Source organism: Zootoca vivipara, chromosome 5 (assembly GCF_965207765.1).
Source record: "Zootoca vivipara chromosome 5, rZooViv2.hap1.1, whole genome shotgun sequence".
In the NCBI taxonomy this organism is placed as follows: domain Eukaryota; kingdom Metazoa; phylum Chordata; class Lepidosauria; order Squamata; family Lacertidae; genus Zootoca; species Zootoca vivipara.
The window spans coordinates 9244731-9261120 of record NC_142588.1 but is presented as its reverse complement, the minus strand read 5'-3'; the positions used below and the strand labels follow the sequence as shown (position 1 = coordinate 9261120).

The 16390-nt window shown below is 45.1% G+C and overlaps 1 protein-coding gene across 1 annotated transcript in view; it reads left to right on the top strand.

Annotated features, from left to right (window-relative positions):
• The window catches only part of NELFA (negative elongation factor complex member A), a 23005-nt gene extending 6615 nt beyond the window's left edge, over positions 1 to 16390 (top strand). Inside the window, exons 5-11 of the mRNA XM_035137437.3 lie at positions 4864 to 4994; positions 5385 to 5454; positions 6642 to 6730; positions 6880 to 6994; positions 9988 to 10220; positions 12198 to 12297; positions 12713 to 16390. Of these exons, the coding sequence (XP_034993328.2) occupies positions 4864 to 4994; positions 5385 to 5454; positions 6642 to 6730; positions 6880 to 6994; positions 9988 to 10220; positions 12198 to 12297; positions 12713 to 12897 (923 nt within the window). The 3' untranslated portion in view covers positions 12898 to 16390. The remainder of the gene's footprint in view (positions 1 to 4863; positions 4995 to 5384; positions 5455 to 6641; positions 6731 to 6879; positions 6995 to 9987; positions 10221 to 12197; positions 12298 to 12712) is intronic.

Sequence of the window (16390 nt, the reverse complement as noted above, 5' to 3'; positions counted from 1 at the left end):
CCCCCGCTTTCTTGAATTATACCTTTGTGTTACCTTAGAACGTTGAAAATCCCACATTTTTATTTAATCAATGCTAGGTATTTCTAGTTCTTTTTAAATATTTAATTGATTTGTTTTTTAAAAGTGCAAAGATAACAAAAAGAAAGAAGATAAATAATTTTAAAAAATGTGAAAACAAAACATTGAAGGACAAAAGTGCAAAGATACAGCACAGGCATAATAAAGTATTAAGTCATTCAAAGATTCCTTTATTTAAAAAATTAAGATATATAAAAAATAAAAGTATTCTCCACATGTGAGTTAAATCATTATTGAGCATTAAGGTTCTATAAAGTCTTAGATGAGCCAGAATTTTGCATATATTGGTAATTTGAAGGGTAATTTGCCAAGCACTGTTTCTAGGCTTTGTAGGAAAGGCTGAAAAATTGTTAACAAACTTTCTCTGTGGCCTCCTGTGCAAAATGTTGCTGCCTCTGGTTTTTTATAGTGTCACCAAGTTGGGTTTTCAGTAGCATTTTGTCGTTCAGTGGTATATTATTAAAAAATAAATAGCCATGCAAGGTTTTGGAATACAGTAGTGCCTCGCTTAACGAATGCCCTGCTTAACAAAATTTCCGCTTAACGAAAGGATTTTTCGAGCGGAGGTTGCCTCGCTAGACAAATTCGTTTTATGAAAAATTCGTCTAGCGAATCACAGTTTCCCATAGGAATGCATTGAAATTCAATTAATGCGTTCCTATGGGCAAATTTTTTTAAAAAAAAATATTCTGCATTCCTATGGGATTCCCTAGACGAATTTTCCGTTATAAGAAAAGACCAGTGGAACGAATTAAATTCTTCTAGCGAGGCACCACTGTACTGGAAAACCAAGTTCTGCATTAGTGTTCTACAAGTGTTCTACAGAATCCTATATAATAATGTCCATGTTGTCCCTGCGTCCAGTTGTCCCGTGTGTCCCTGGGGTACTGCGCATGTCCCCCAGAGACACAGGGATTGGACGGAGGGACAACCAGGGACACAGGGATTGGACCCGCGCTCTCGGGACACAGGGAACAGCCAACTGCCGCTCCGCCAACCGCCGCTCCGAAGCCCAGTCTCATGCTGGAGGTGCGCGGTGAGGCGGCGGGGGAGAGAAGCGCTCCCCCCCCCGGCAGCCTTGCCGCACACCTCCGGCATGGGACGGCGCTTCCTCGGGGAACCCGAGGAAGCCGAAGCGGCAGCGGGCGCGGAGGGAAGCCCGCTTTGGCTTGGCGGCGGCGGGAAGAAGGGGAGGAATTCCTCCCCTTTTTCCCGCCGCCGCCAAGCCAGTCCCGGAGCCGAATTGCGGCGCGGCGGGGTTTTTCGCCGTTTGCCTCCCCCTCGGGGGAAGGCAAACGGCGAAAAGCCCCCGCTGCGGACTGGCTTGGCGGTGGCGGGAAGACCCGCCACCGCCAAGCCAGTCCCGGAGCCGAATTGCGGCGCAGCGGGGTTTTTCGCCGTTTGCCTCCCCCAGGGGAAGGCAAACGGCGAAAAGCCCCCGCTGCGGACTGGCTTGGCGGTGGCGGGAAGACCCGCCACCGCCAAGCCAGTCCCGGAGCCGAATTGCGGCGCGGCGGGGTTTTTCGCCGTTTGCCTCCCCCAGGGGAAGGCAAACGGCGAAAAGCCCCCGCTGCGGACTGGCTTGGCGGTGGCGGGAACATCCCGCCACCGCCAAGCCAGTCCCGGAGCCAAATTGCGGCGCGGCGGGGTTTTTCGCTGTTTGCCTCCCCCAGGGGAAGGCAAACGGCGAAAAACCCCCGCTGCGGACTGGCTTGGCGGTGGCGGGAAGACCCGCCACCGCCAAGCCAGTCCCGGAGCCGAATTGCGGCGCGGCGGGGTTTTTCGCCGTTTGCCTCCCCCTCAGGGGAAGGCAAACGGCGAAAAGCCCCCGCTGCGGACTGGCTTGGCGGTGGCGGGAAGACCCGCCACCGCCAAGCCAGTCCCGGCAGGCCGCTTCCTCTAGCGCCCGTTTTTAAACGGGCTAAAATCCACTAGTATTGAAATAAATCACATCATCTTCTCGAGAATCATATCCTGTCTCCTAGAAGGTACTGTAGGCAAACATGCAGTTGGAGCTTTTAGAGTTTTTATCTCCAAAGTTTTAAGATCAATTAACTGTCCAGCTGCTCAGATTAAATGCTGTCCTAAATGTAGACTTAAAATAAAAGTTGGGTTGTCTAAAAGAAGGGGAGGATGAGGAATGTAGCTTGGTGAAAGCTTTTCATGCAAGTTAATGTTCAGGAATCCCACTTGTGCCTTTGTGATTCTGGCAATAGTATTAAGTGTAATTGGCTATTCCCAGAAAAACAATCCCTCTTTTCACATTTTCTCGCCTTCTGTTACCTTTTCTTTCTGATTTTCTCTGTTTATTTTTCATGGCAATATCTTTTGTCTGCAATATTCAGATTCATGCATTCCAGGCATCAACAGTATTTACCTAGACAGGTGCTCTGTATCTCTCTAGCTTATTCCTTTCCCCCCATACTCAGTGCACGTATTTCCATTGCTGCGGTTCCTCTGTGCTTCTTGCCCCCCTTCTCCCTCTCTAACTCTTTGCTTTTACTGCAGCAGAAATTACTATCGCTGCTGCTTCTCTCGCGGAAGAACAATTCCAGCTGTAAGCTGCAGTTACGACCTGGGAGGAATTTTTCCCCATAGACAAGATTAGCCATCAACTCCAGTGGAGGTGAAATGGCATCTTTCCTTTATGGGCCATTTCACTTGCTTAATTAAGGCAGCCATGATCGCTCAGCCTGTCTCTTGTTGCCTGGGATTTTGCTCCCAGCTGCTTGTTGTGATTTCAGTAATAACAGTCTGAATACTGACTGTCCTGTCTCTATGCTGGGGAGTGAACTTTCTGAGACCTTCACATCTAGGGCACAGTCATACCCCCCCCCCTTTAGTGATGAGCACATTTCACTCTTACTGTACTTCTACAGAATAATGAGCAAGCATTGCCATTACAATGGTACCTTGGTTCTCAAACTTAATCCATTCTGGAAGTCCATTCCAAAACCAAAGCGTTCCAAAACCAAGGCACGCTTTCCCATAGAAAGTAATGCAAAATGGATTAATCCGTTCCAGACTTTTAAAAACAACCCCCAAAAATTGCAATTTAACATGATTTTTCCTATCTAACAAGACCATTGGTCCATAAAATGAAAGCAATAAACAATGTACTGCTGTCACACAATCAATCAGTAGCTGAACTGGATTCCACACAGTCGCACACCAAAAAAGAGCCATAAAAACACAAAATAAATAGCAAAAGCAGACAGACCGCAGCGTAACACTCCAAACGAAAGCGTGGCACTCAAATCGGAGCATGTTTGACTTCCGAAAAAGTTCGCAAACCAGAACACTTACTTCCGGGTTTGCAGTGTTTGGGGTCCAAGTTGTTTGAGAACCAAGGTACCACTGTACAACTGCAGGTAATCCGCTTCCCAGCATCCTGCCCTCCCCTTTGCCCAGCTACCACGATCTCTGGGCACTGTTGATGCTAATAGGTTTCCTGCAGGGCTTTCAGGTGTACTGAAGGCTGCGTTACAGAGAATCCTGGCACATCCTCTCTTTTTGAACGAAGTAGCCTATCCACATGCTGTAATATATTGTTGTATTGCCTCTGGGGTTGCAGGGTGCATTCTTCTCAAATCTCTTTATACTTGGGCTCTCTCCAAATAGAATAGGCACTGGCTGTGATGATTCTAGGAAAAAGCAAAGTTGCTCAGCCTTCATTCATTCAATCCCTTTATACCCCAGCTTTCCTCCAAGGAGCTCAAAGTAGTGTACATGGTTCTCCCTCTTCTCATTCACAACATGGGTCAGCAAACTTTTTCAGCAGGGGGCCGGTCCACTGTCCCTCAGACCTTGTGGGGGGCCGGACTATATTTTTTTGCATTTTAAATAAAAGGACACATTCTACTCATGTAAAAACATGCTGATTCCCGGACCGTCCGCGGGCTGGATTTAGAAGGTGATTGGGCCGGATCCAGCCTCCGGGTCTTAGTTTGACTACCCATGCTCCACAACAACCCTCTGAGGTAGGTTAGGTTGAGATGCAGTGAGCTTGTCTCCATAGGTCTGACACTCTAGTCTACCCACTATACGCAGTGTTTCTCAACCAGTGTGCCTCCAGATGTTTTGGGACTACAACTCCCATCATCCCTAGCTAGCAAGACCAGTGGTCAGGAATGATGGGAGTTGTAGTCCCAAAACATCTGGAGGCACACTGGTTGAGAAACACTGCACTATAGCAGTGGTCCTCAACCTTGGGCCTCCAGATGTTTTGAGACTACAATTCCCATCATCCCTGGCCACTGGTCCTGCTAGCTAGGGATCATGGGAGTTGTAGGCCAAAAACATCTGGAGGCCCAAGGTTGAGGACCACTGCACTATAGCACCCCACCTGCTGCCTCCCATAAGGGATGGTAAAATTGGGTAATGTTATGTACTCTGATACCTACTTCCTTTAGATGTAACTTCCAATAGCGAGAAATCTCCCATTTTCCTACTTGGTGTCTTAAAACTGCCTTCCTTCCCCTAAGCATTCATGGGTTGCCAAAGTAATAGCCACATTTTCCCAATTTTTACAGAAGTGCGTCAACAGTAGAATTGAGTAGAATAAGTACTGTGTTGAGGAAGTAAGATTATGGAAGTAAGCAAAGGGGAAAAGCACATTTAAAAAGCACACATCTTGTATGTGTTGCTGCACAACACTAATGCCCCCTGGACTACATTTGTAAATTAATCTATAATCAGTATTGCTTTGAAATGTTTTGTTCTTCAGTAGGAGTCTTACCCCTGTGTTCAGTTCGGTGATGTTTTTCCCTTTTTGTTTCTGTATAGCTCCACTCAAAGGGATACCTAAACAAGCACCTTTCAGGAATCCCACTACCCCAAGCGTATTTAGCCCTGCTGGAAACAGAACTCCAATTCCACCCTCGAGAACTCCTCTGCGGAAAGAGAGAGGAGTAAAGGTATTTATGTAGCTTCAAGTGTGTTTCCCTTGACACTCTCCCTTGGCTTCTGAATATTCAGTCTTTTCAAAGTTAAGAAACAACAGCCCTGTGTATTAGTCCAACTAGCTTGGGTGTTATTTCATTATTTCATTCCTGTTGTGTTTATACAGTTTTATTTTTTTTAAAAAAATTAAAACAATCACACAGTATTCTTTGGTATTGTGAGGTACAGTATGGATACATATACTAAATTTGCTCCCCCCCCCTGTTAATATTGTATAAGGGAAGTAGCCCTAACATGATGCACGTGTGTGGAAGTGTAAAATGTAGACAGGGCAATCCATGCATCAGAAGCTAGTGAACTCTGCAATAAATGCGAAAGTAAGTGTTCGTTTGGTGTATTTGTAGTTACTAGACATCTCGGAGCTGGATATGGTTGGTGCTGGCCGGGAAGCCAAAAGGAGAAGAAAGACCTTAGGTTAGTATATTGGTTTACAAACCTAAGTCTTTTGTACTTAATCTGTCAAATTAAATTGAGAGCTAAAGGCTAATTGTTTGCTTTTCTGTTCATTTGCCACTTATTAAAGCTGCTGTGAAATTATAGGGAGTTGAGATTTGATAATATGGAATAATTGTCTGTGTTAACTTGTGATAGGCTTGAGAGAGTGATCGATTCACAATAGGGCACCTGCTAGCAGACCAGCGGAGAGGTTTGGAAAATAGTAACACATGTAATTTGAAAAATATATGCAGGGTAACGAAAGGGAATATATAAAGAATTCAGCTATCTAAATCTATTTTTATTAACAAAGAAAAACTACTATATGAAGACTGCCGTGCACTTGGACTTGCCTAGTGAAGCAAATCCAATTGTTCTGTTGTATTTGTACACAAATTTGGCTGGATCTGAGAGTTAGCAAATAGAATAGAATAGCCATAGGCCACAGTGGAATAAAACAACATACAAAACCTTAAAACTTCCATAAAGGTGCACAGATCATAGTTAAGATTAGCACATGAGAATGAATACAGTACACGAAATAGGAAAGGCTAAGGAGTAAAACCCGACACAAATCCAGAGTGAAGTCCCTAAGACAGTTGGATGGTGCTTAGCATGCCTCCTTCTGGCAACTCCTGCGGCTAAGCTGGTGCCCAACTTTATTTGTCTGCTTTCCTTTGGACCACATCAGTGAGGCCGAGAGGGGGTCTTGTCGTCTGGGCAGCCCAGGACCTCCATACACCCTGCCCAGGCTTGCACCCCAGGGAAGTCACTTTGCTGCTGCGAACGCAGCAATTTGACTTCACCCCTGGAGGCACATCCCATTGTCTCTCGAGACAGATGCCACTCGAGTAAAAGCTTTCTGCATTTCTATTGTCACGAGACATAACAGATATTATTTAATATTGATGCTGTCATTTTGCACATGTTAACGGTTTTGTTGATCCTTGAGGATGTGAGAGCAGTTATGCCCGTTTTGAGTTCCTGCAGCCCAAACTTTGCTTCCAGCTATTTCTTGTACTGTTTCCCTGTGGAATCAGTGCTTGTACAGAGAATTCAAAATTTGGAAGTCCTGTAGTTTTGGATTTTTAAAATTCTTTTATTTGGGTAAGCAAAACAAGGCAGCAATTATGGCTAACTAGCTTCTATGTTTGTTAATGGTGTAGATACAGAAGTGGTGGAAAAGCAAGCGAAAGAAGAGACAGTCGTCGAAAATGCTACTCCAGACTATGCTGCTGGTCTCGTATCTACTCAGGTAGGACTTAGAATGGTATTGTATATTGGGCTGCTTTCTAAGCCTCATGCATGTAGGTCTCTGCTCTGCAATCACAGGCACGAACAATGTACCCTGAATTGTCAAAATTATTTTTGAAATAGTTTAAGGATGCATGTGCTGTTTTACAGAAAATTGCCTCTTTGAACAATGACCCTGCCCTAGCTTCTACGAGCTATCTTCCTGCAGCACCCAGTGTCGTTCCATCATCTTCTTATGTTCCAAGTTCCGACACCACGCAGCCAGGTAAGTGACAAAATTTTCCATTTTTGCACTTCTGAATATGTTCGTTACTGATATGTTCCACATTGTAAAAACGACAACACTCAAAAAGGCTATGGCAAGTACTTTCATCAGAACGGGTTTATTTTTTCTAATGTTTTAAAACTGTGTGCAGAGTGCAAGTCAAATGAGGAAACATCACCTGCAGCAAGCTTTGAATCTGTTCTGTATCCAAACAGCTACAAATACCTGAATTCAAGGAGGATTTGCAGGGCTTCGGTTTCTACAATGAGCCCAAAGATAATAACAGTATAGCCTAGAGCTGAGGTGGGAAACATTTTTGGCTCAGTAAGCTTAATCTTTATCTACACATCCACCCACCCACCAGCAGGTGGAAGGAACAACCCACCTGCCAATCATCCGATATCAGTTGATTGGCCCCTGTCAGAGTCAGTTGGTCAGTGTTTCCCAACCAGCTGGTTGTCTGGTGCAATGCCCTGCCCAAAGGCATTGCAAGCCGCTGGGAAGCCCTGTGCGTGGGGCTGCAGGCGGTTCTCAGCAGTGCCTGCTAAGCCACTTCGAGAGAGGCCTCACCACCTGACCCACATGTATGACATCAGGTGTAGGGCAGATGGGCATGGCTTGCCAGAAGCGTCCTCCCCGGGCCAAATGGGGAAGCCTGGTGTGCCGGATTAGGCCTGCAAACTGGAGATTCCTTACCCTGTACTAGAGTTACAATGCAAATGTATGAAGCAGTATCAAGCTTGTTGTGAATAATACTTACTGAGATCCTGAATCCTTTCTGGGCATGGTCTGTGTGCCATCTTGTAGAGAGCTTGCTTGGCCAGTGATGGATGGAGGAAGTTTCATCTTCCTTTAGATTAGTTATGTCAGCTTCTGCCCTAATTGCCACACCCACTCATTTTCTGTAAAAATGACAGGATTCTCTTAGTTAACATCCCAAGATGCAAAAATGAGGCTCCTCAAAGGTTCTTGAAAAAGCACTGAGGAAATTAGTGCAGCAACAAAGTGCACTTGGTCTCTTTGTGCTTCTTTATTTACTACATTTCACAGCATTTATTATGCTGCTTGATTGTAATAAAACCTCAAAACGGTTTCATAAAGGATTGAGTGAAAAAGAGGGATGTGGCTGCTGATATTTCAATGCCAGGCAATTGTCTAAACCAGGGGTCCCCAGACTTACCGGACCGATCGCGCGGCGGGCCGGAGGATGGGGGAGTGCGCGCCCGTGCGCATGCGCGCGGGCGCTTACTGGCGCGGTGGCGCGCTTCCAGGTCGGAAAAAGCGCCGGAAATCGTTTGTGCGCATGCATATGGGCCTCCCCCGACCCGGAAGTGCACCAGAAATGACCTCTTCTGGGTTGGGAGAGGCCCATACGCATGCGCACAAAGGATTTTCGGCGCTTTTTTCTGACCTGGAAGAGTGCCGCCGCACTGCGCGCCGTAAGAGCAGGCGGCGGCGAGCGGCGGGGGTCGTCGCGGGCCGGATTGGGAGGCCAATTGGGCCGCATCTGGCCCCCGGGCCGTAGTTTGGGAACCCCTGCTCTAAACTCCTGGGACGATCTTGAAGATTACCGGGTTTTGGGTGTCACGTTTAAACCAGATCCCGCAGAAACTCCTGAAGCAAACCAGAATATAAGCATTTCGGAGGAATAAGAAACCAGATGGCATAAAGAAGAAGGGGTGGGCAATGTTCTTGTCCTGGAAAGTCCACATCTGACGGTGGGGAGGCATTTGGTGGCTGCATGGCACAATGGGCAGGGCCATGACACACTTGCACACCCTCTCTCACACCTCAGCTTCCTCCACTCCCAACGCACCCTCAGCGCAGATGTCATTGGGTATCTGCCTCAGGAGCGTGGAGGGGAGGAGAAGGTGGAAGCCACCACTTCACAGTGCTCTCAACTGGACAACATCTCTGCCTCCATGCTGCTTAGTTGAGGGATCTTTTCGCTGTTGCTCCCTTGATGGCTGACGGGCGTTGCTGGAAAATGACTGGGCTTGTGGGGCTCTGGAAGAGCAGCTGAGGGCTGTAGGTTGCCCAAATGTGGCATAAAGGGCTTTCCTTTTGGGTCATGCCTCCCTCCCCTGCTCATGTCCCATGACTGGGCCGAAGCACATAAAATTAATTTTATAGGATCTTGCCTTTGTGTGGTGCCATTTTATATATATATCTCTTCTTCTTTTTTACTGAGAGGAAGTGTCATGAGAACATTTCCCCCTGTATCTGGGAAGCATGGTGTGGTCTCCCAAGTTCTTCACATTACCCTCTGTGCATAACCTTTGTGCATCGGTTTTTCCCTTTGTAATATTTAGAATCTATCTATTTGAAATTAGAGTTGTGAGCGGGTGGAGGGAGGGATGTGAGACAAGGTTTTGCATCTGAGAGAAACGAACATAAGCTTCAAGCAGTGATTGGCAATTTCCTATCTGACAGGAAGCAGGTGTGCTGTTTCTCTCTCTGGGGAAAGGCTTCGGTTGAATAATCTCCGTTTGTACCCAAACGGTGTCTTTCAAGCCCCCACAGCACTCAGGATTTTAATTTCACATATGGCCCGAGGAATTCTGGGTTTCTGCAAGCACCCGTGTTCCCTGTGCTGTGGAGGCAAGCATGGAAGACAGAAAAGCAGACAAGCAAAAGCGAGGATTTAGGTCAGGCATGGGCAACCTTGGCTCTCCAGATGTTTTGGAACGACAACTCCCATGATCCCTAGCTAACAGGGCCAGTGGTCAGGGATCATGGGAGTTGTAGTGTCAAAACATCTGGAGAGCCAAGGTTGCCTATGCCTGCTTTAGGTAATGAAGGCAGGGCATCGGGAAGAAGGTTGAGAGACTGTCACTGCCTGTTGGAGGGGGACATTTTTGCTGAGTTACAGCTACATGTTATCCCTTAGTGACCCTTGGGAAAGAAAGTAAGGAAGCGTTAACATTTGTAATGAGAGTAAACCATACGAGCACCATTTTGTTGTTGTTGATGACATCTTTTGGTGCAAACAGCTGGCTCCGTCCGGGAACCCTTGCAAGCGAAAGAAGAGCCTGCGGCGCCCCCTGGCACTGCTGTCCCGACTCAGTTTAAGCAAAGGACACCCATGTATAACAGTAACGCAAACACAGCTGCTGCAGCAACACCTACCTCTCCTGTGACTCCTCCCGCCGCCCCTCCGGCAGTGCAGGCGCCACCAGCAGTTCCTCCTCAGCAAGCGCCGCCCAAGAAGAACCTCTCTCTAACAGTAAGCCAAGAGAACACTCTCACAATGTATATAGACCAGGCATGTCCAAAGTCCGGCCCGGAGGGCCTTAAAAAGCTCAACAACTTTGGGGTAAAATTGTAAAAAAAAACCAACCTGAACAACTTCAATCCTAAAAAAAGGTGAACAACTTTGGTCGGCCCTCACGCACATTCACTTAATCAAATCTGGTGCCTCTTTGAAAAAAGTTTGGACACCCCTGAAAATTCGCTTAGATTCTTGCTGTTGCTTATACAGTGGTACCTCTACTTACGAATGTTTCTACTTACGATTGGAGCTCCATCCGCCATCTTGGATGCAGTTTGGATAGGATTTTTTCTACTTACGAATTTTTAGATAGGGTTGCTTCGACTTACGATTTTTTTCTCCCAGTGCATTCCTATGGGATTCAACTTTTCTACTTACAAATGTGCGTTCGGAACGCATTAAATTCGTAAGTAGAGGTACCACTGTACATAAATAGCCAGGCGTTTGCAATCTCATATATGAATATGAGGATCCAGGTAGTACTAAACCATAAGACCGGTTGCCACATTTCAAAAAGTAAAAACCAGGACGCCCCGAAATTGATTGATTTTTCGATTGACTTGCTTAAGGTCCAGGGCAAAGCACCGCTTTTCGGAAATCCCCCCCCCCCCCGGAAATTCTTTGAAATCCTGGTAATGTCCAGGGAAAATCCAAATGTATGGTAGCCCTACCTCGTAGCGCTATAAGAATGCTTTCAGGATTTGCTTTGATTACAAATAGACCTCGATACTGATGAGAACTGATGTGTGCCCTGCTTGTACAACTTAATGACCCACTAAGTTGGTTCAGCTGGCACCTTCGATATATACAGCTTTAGACTCCACGCAAAAACGTTCTTTAACCAGGCCATTGACTGACTGACATCCAGTGCCTTTTAAAAATGTGTTGGTGGGGTTATTGGGTTGTTCTTGATTTTGTTTTTATTACGTACTTTGTGGGTTTTGTTGTTGTGACAAGCAATCTTCTGCTCGTGCCCATGAGCCAATTTCGACAAATGGGTAAGGACCGCTCACCTGTCAGTTACCAGATGTTGTAACCGCTTCAGGTCATTGATACCTGCCAAGGGCTTGAAGGAGAGGTTGCTGCAACAGCCCTTTAGCCGATTGGTGGTTGCAGCAAGCTCCTTTGAAGATGCTCCATCAAAGATGCTGCAACCCTGATCATGGAACTCCTTTGAAGTCTCTTTAGGGGGGGGGGACATGCTCTTAAAAAGCAGAGATTTTCCCTTCCACAGAGAGAGCGGTTTGGATTCAAGGGTCTTCCTCCAGAAACATAACTACATTTTCAAGTGGGGCACTTTTTACACTCCAGAGAAAGCAGCTTGGACTCGTAGAGCACTGGGGGCGAGCAGCTATAATCCAGGTTGACTCCTCCAGGCCCCCTTGGTTACACCAGGGAGTTCAGCTGATTTTTGGTGCTCTTGATGAGCCCTGTGCTGCTCTTTAAACCTTAACAATTGGCTGATGGTTGGGGCTGCCATGTGTCTCCCAGAGGGCTTTGCATTCATTCACCTTTCTGTTTGGGTACTTGGTCAAAGACCCCCAGAAAGATACCCAAGTGATGGCCTACTCTGTACCTCTATCTTGGAATAGAATGGTAGATTTAAGACACACACACACACACACACACACACACACAGAGAGAGAGAGAGAGAGAGAGAGAGAGAGAGAGAGAGAGAGAGAGAGAGAGAGAGAGAATATCAGCTGTAAGGATATAAAGAGCTCTGGCCAATGTACCGCTCTTGACTACATGAAAATTAGATTAGAATGAAAGCTCTGAGGTTATATCGAGGGGCGCTGATGCTTTTTCTATTTCAGCACAAGATAAGGGATTTGTCAATTGAGAAACAAACAGGCTGGATGCTTAAGTTATTTTCTGTTCTCCCGATCATTTCCTCTCCTGAAATAAAATCTTACTGACTCTTCCTTGCAGAGGGAACAAATGTATGCAGCGCAAGAAATGTTCAAGACAGCAAACAAAGTCACCAGGCCAGAGAAGGCTCTCATCCTTGGATTCATGGCAGGATCCAGAGGCATGTATTCCAAACTGTATTTCTTTGCCTTGAATATCAAAAGCCAGGTGCCTGGATATTGTGGCTGGCAGGATCAGGGGTAACTGGCAATGTCAGATGAAGGCATCTTACGCAGAGGCCTGGGATGCAAAAGGCTGCAGTGCTTCATGATCCCAGAGGCATTGCAGTGACCTTCCTCTTGCGGGTGGAGTGGGGCGATCTGTGTGCATTGAGATACAAAGCTATCCTCGCGTGTCTTGGGTGCAGTTATTTCAGAAGAGCAGCACACTCTTTTCACAGGAGGGAAAACAAGTATATGAGGGCACTGATGGTGTGTGCTAGAGCAGATCTTGCTTTCTGCATTGCTCCTGGCCTGAACCATTTTCCGTTTTGTTAAGCTCCCTCCCGTGACGTGTGTATCTTGTTGCCTCCGCAGAAAACCCTTGTCAGGAACAGGGCGACATAATCCAGATCAAACTGAGCGAACACACGGAACTGCTGCCTAAGGCTGATGGCACAGGAAGCACCACGATGCTGGTGGACACGGTTTTTGAAATGAACTATGCCACTGGCCAGTGGACCAGACTGAAGAAATACAAACCAATAACTAACGTTTCTTAAACAATTCGGTAAATAAAGTGTAGACCAAACAGACCATAGGATAAGCCAGCATTGTACATAGTGTGTGTTGACTAGGCAGAACAACATTCCCGTTTAGGCCTAATTGCAAACCACCCAGAAAACTCGCGGCGATCAGTTCCCGGAAGCAGGAAGAAAAAGAGCAAAACGGCAATGCTTGTCTTTATTATTCTTGTCTAAGAGTCTGGGGGCGGGGTGTGTGTGTGTGTACGATACAGCCATCACAACTGATTGAAGAAGAGCTGAAATGCTTCTACCATTAGCAGAAAGATTTATGTCTTTGGAGGAATTGCCTTCCAGTTGAGACCATTTTTTGCAGCAGCAACGCCTAGTTGACTCTAGGTTCTGTGTTTAAAAAGTGGCACGGCTGCATTTCTTTTCTTTGGCTTAGGACATGTTGGATTCCCCCCCCCCCCCCCGGTTGTGATTGTGGAAATATGAAGGGTAACGCTGTTTGTTCAAGCCCAACGACACAGTCGATTCATAGGACTGCATAATGAACTTACATGCACCTGTCCTATAAACAGGCTACATTTTTTACATGTATACATATAAAAAATGTAAAGGGGTTTGCTTTGGTCTGGATGGCACTTAATTTCTTCTGTGCGGAAATGCAGGACTCTTGATTGCCCCCGGCTCTTTAAAGGTTCAGCTCTGCTTCAGGGTCACTTAACTAAAGTTCTGAGAAATTGAAGCCCCCCCTTTTTGCCCAGCTGGTACCTTTTGGATCTACCAAAGACTGGCCTTCAAAACGGTGTCTGTGAATGTCATGGCATGGAGTTACTTTGGAACTTTGGCAGCATCCCTGTGTCTCCATGTTGGAATGTGTTAAATATGAGTCACGTTGGCAATTGGCTGGCTCACCCCTGATTTTTCCAGGGTTAATTTAGCTACCGTTGCTGGAGATGGATTGATCAAAGAATGGCATCCTTCGGAATTCCCCCCCCCCCCCAAATCCACACGGACGTTACCTGCAGCTTCATGAGATCGGAGAGCACCTTTTAGCAGTGGTCCTGTTGCAAAAGACAACTCTTTTCAGTGGGCGAAACGGAGGAGGCTCTGCCTTCAGAGAAGTCTCCTAACTGCTGTGCTTTCGGAACTTGATCATTTCAACCGTTTATGCTTGGACGATAATAGAAGGAATCTTACAACTTGCATTTCCACAAGAAATGGTGGGTACAGTTTTTTTTAAAAAAATTAATAAAGCCGATGTTGAAGAGAGGCACAGATGACAGTCGCAATGTAAGATACAGGAGAGCTTTGTGTTGGCCCAGGCTGTAAATTGGAGCAAACAGGAAACTAGATGCTAGCTTTTAAGTCAGGCTTATATTGGCATTTATCAAACTGCACCAGATTGGAGAATCCACTTAAGAGAATCTAAAGCTAGGAAAAGAGTCAAGGTCTTATTTTACATTATATCCTGATGTAACCAAACTGTGGTCTTTGGTTTGATGTTACTTGCCCCGAACTTGGAGGGTGGGAATGAGTATTGACAACAGAATAACCTTTGTTCTGGGAGAAGAAAAATTGCTCCTCAGCCAAACAATTATTAGGGATCAGTAGCAAATGTAAGGTTTCAGAAAGGGTTCACATACATATTTATTTAATTTTGTAAATGGCTAAAGCTAGACTATGAAGTAATTATACGGATTAAAAACAGGATGGTGGGGGTTTTTTTGGCCATTTGTTTTGGTTTCATAGAAAAAACCCAAAACATAACTATCAGTTTGGCTAGCCTTTAATTCAGAATCTTTTATACTTTTTATATTTTTGAAATTAGAAGCTATGAAAAGGTTAGTATGTTGAGCATTTTAAAATGGCAGCTGGCAAGATGTGTGTAAGAGACCTGAGCTCTATGCTAGTTTTCTCACATCTAAATTTCAGCTATGATAGGAAGGCCAAGTGTTTAGGACATAAGATTTTTTTAAAAGTTTAGCAGCTATCACAAACGATGTGATTGTTTTAAAAATGTTAATTATTTTGACATGTTTCTCTTGTTCCTTTTTTTGGGGGGGTCAGTTTTGAGTATGGCATGAATGTTAAAGGCAAATTATTCAGATGGAAATGTTGTTTAAAACATTAAGCTACAAGTTACAGGTTTAATCTTGTAAAGATTAAAACGATATAAACCAATGGATCAAAAGTTCTGCATGCCACGATAATTAAACATCAAGAATTAAACATGTGATTAGACAGTTCTAGAAGTGAGGATAAAGAAAGCATTTGAATGACTGAATATTTTGGAAATAACAGCACAGATGTTTGAAATACAGATGCAGATGTGTGCCAGGGCAAACAATGAGTAACAGTAAACAAAGCACACACTAGTTTCAACACGCTAGCATATTGTATTAGCCACAATATGCCACACATCTTGGCAAATAGAAGTTTGCATTCCCTTTTCTGATGTTTAGTTCATTAGTGGGTACAAAAATGCTTACTGGGGGGTCTGGTGATGTTTAAATTTGCAGGAAGGAAGCTAGAAGTGAAACTACAGATGGTAAACACCACCAGTTGAGGGGCTTAAGTGGCAATATGCTCTGGAAAGAGATTTTTTTTGTGTGTGTGAAACCTCCCATCTTTTGTAGCCTATTGACATAAGTAGCCAAAGCTGAACAGCTTGTTTTGTGGTAGGAAGAAGCCAGTTCATGTTACAATGTGAAGGTAGGTAGGGGTGTCTCCAAAGGGCCAATCTCGATAACCTGCTTTTTTACATGTAATAACCATTCCCACTTCTTTTTTGTCACCCATCATTAACGTGGGGGGGGGGGACTTCTCTGCAGTTTCAAAATAATATATGAACCCTCTCTTCAGGGAGAGAAATTGTACCTATGTACAAAGGGGGAGATCTACAATAGGCAAATGCAATCTAAAATGTGCGATCCAATTGTGATGCGACAAAGATCACCGCTGCCAGACATAGCAAGACAAAGATGCCACTCCTTTCATGCCTACAATTCGCTGGATCTCCAGTCTGAATCTGATGAAAGAAGCCCGATGCGAATGGCTGTAACAAAGTTTCAGTTTCTTTTTGCCCAGTTATCAGGAGCAATTGAAACCCACCAGTTCCATTGACAAAGCTTTAATGCAGACCTTAACCCTAAAGGGTTAGCTACACTTTGAAAAATGCAGCCGTGGCTCTTGCCTTTGGTAACCATACAACTCTCTCCCCATGGATCATGTTGAAGTGACACTTGCCAAACTTATCAAAGGTACTTTGATACTGTAGCCTGGAATTGCATTTTCACAGCGAAATATGAAATCGGAGAAATGTTTGAAGACCAGGCAAAAGTTTTTAAGTCAGAGCCCTCTGGGTAACTGGTACCTTTATAACAAGCAATGTTTTGTAAAATGTTGCATGCGTTTTCTAATCTATTTTGTGTTTGTACAGATGTAAATTCAAAACCTCATGTCCTTGGGTACATATTTTCAGCATAATATAGTATGTATAATAAAGTTCAGATTTTTCTAATAA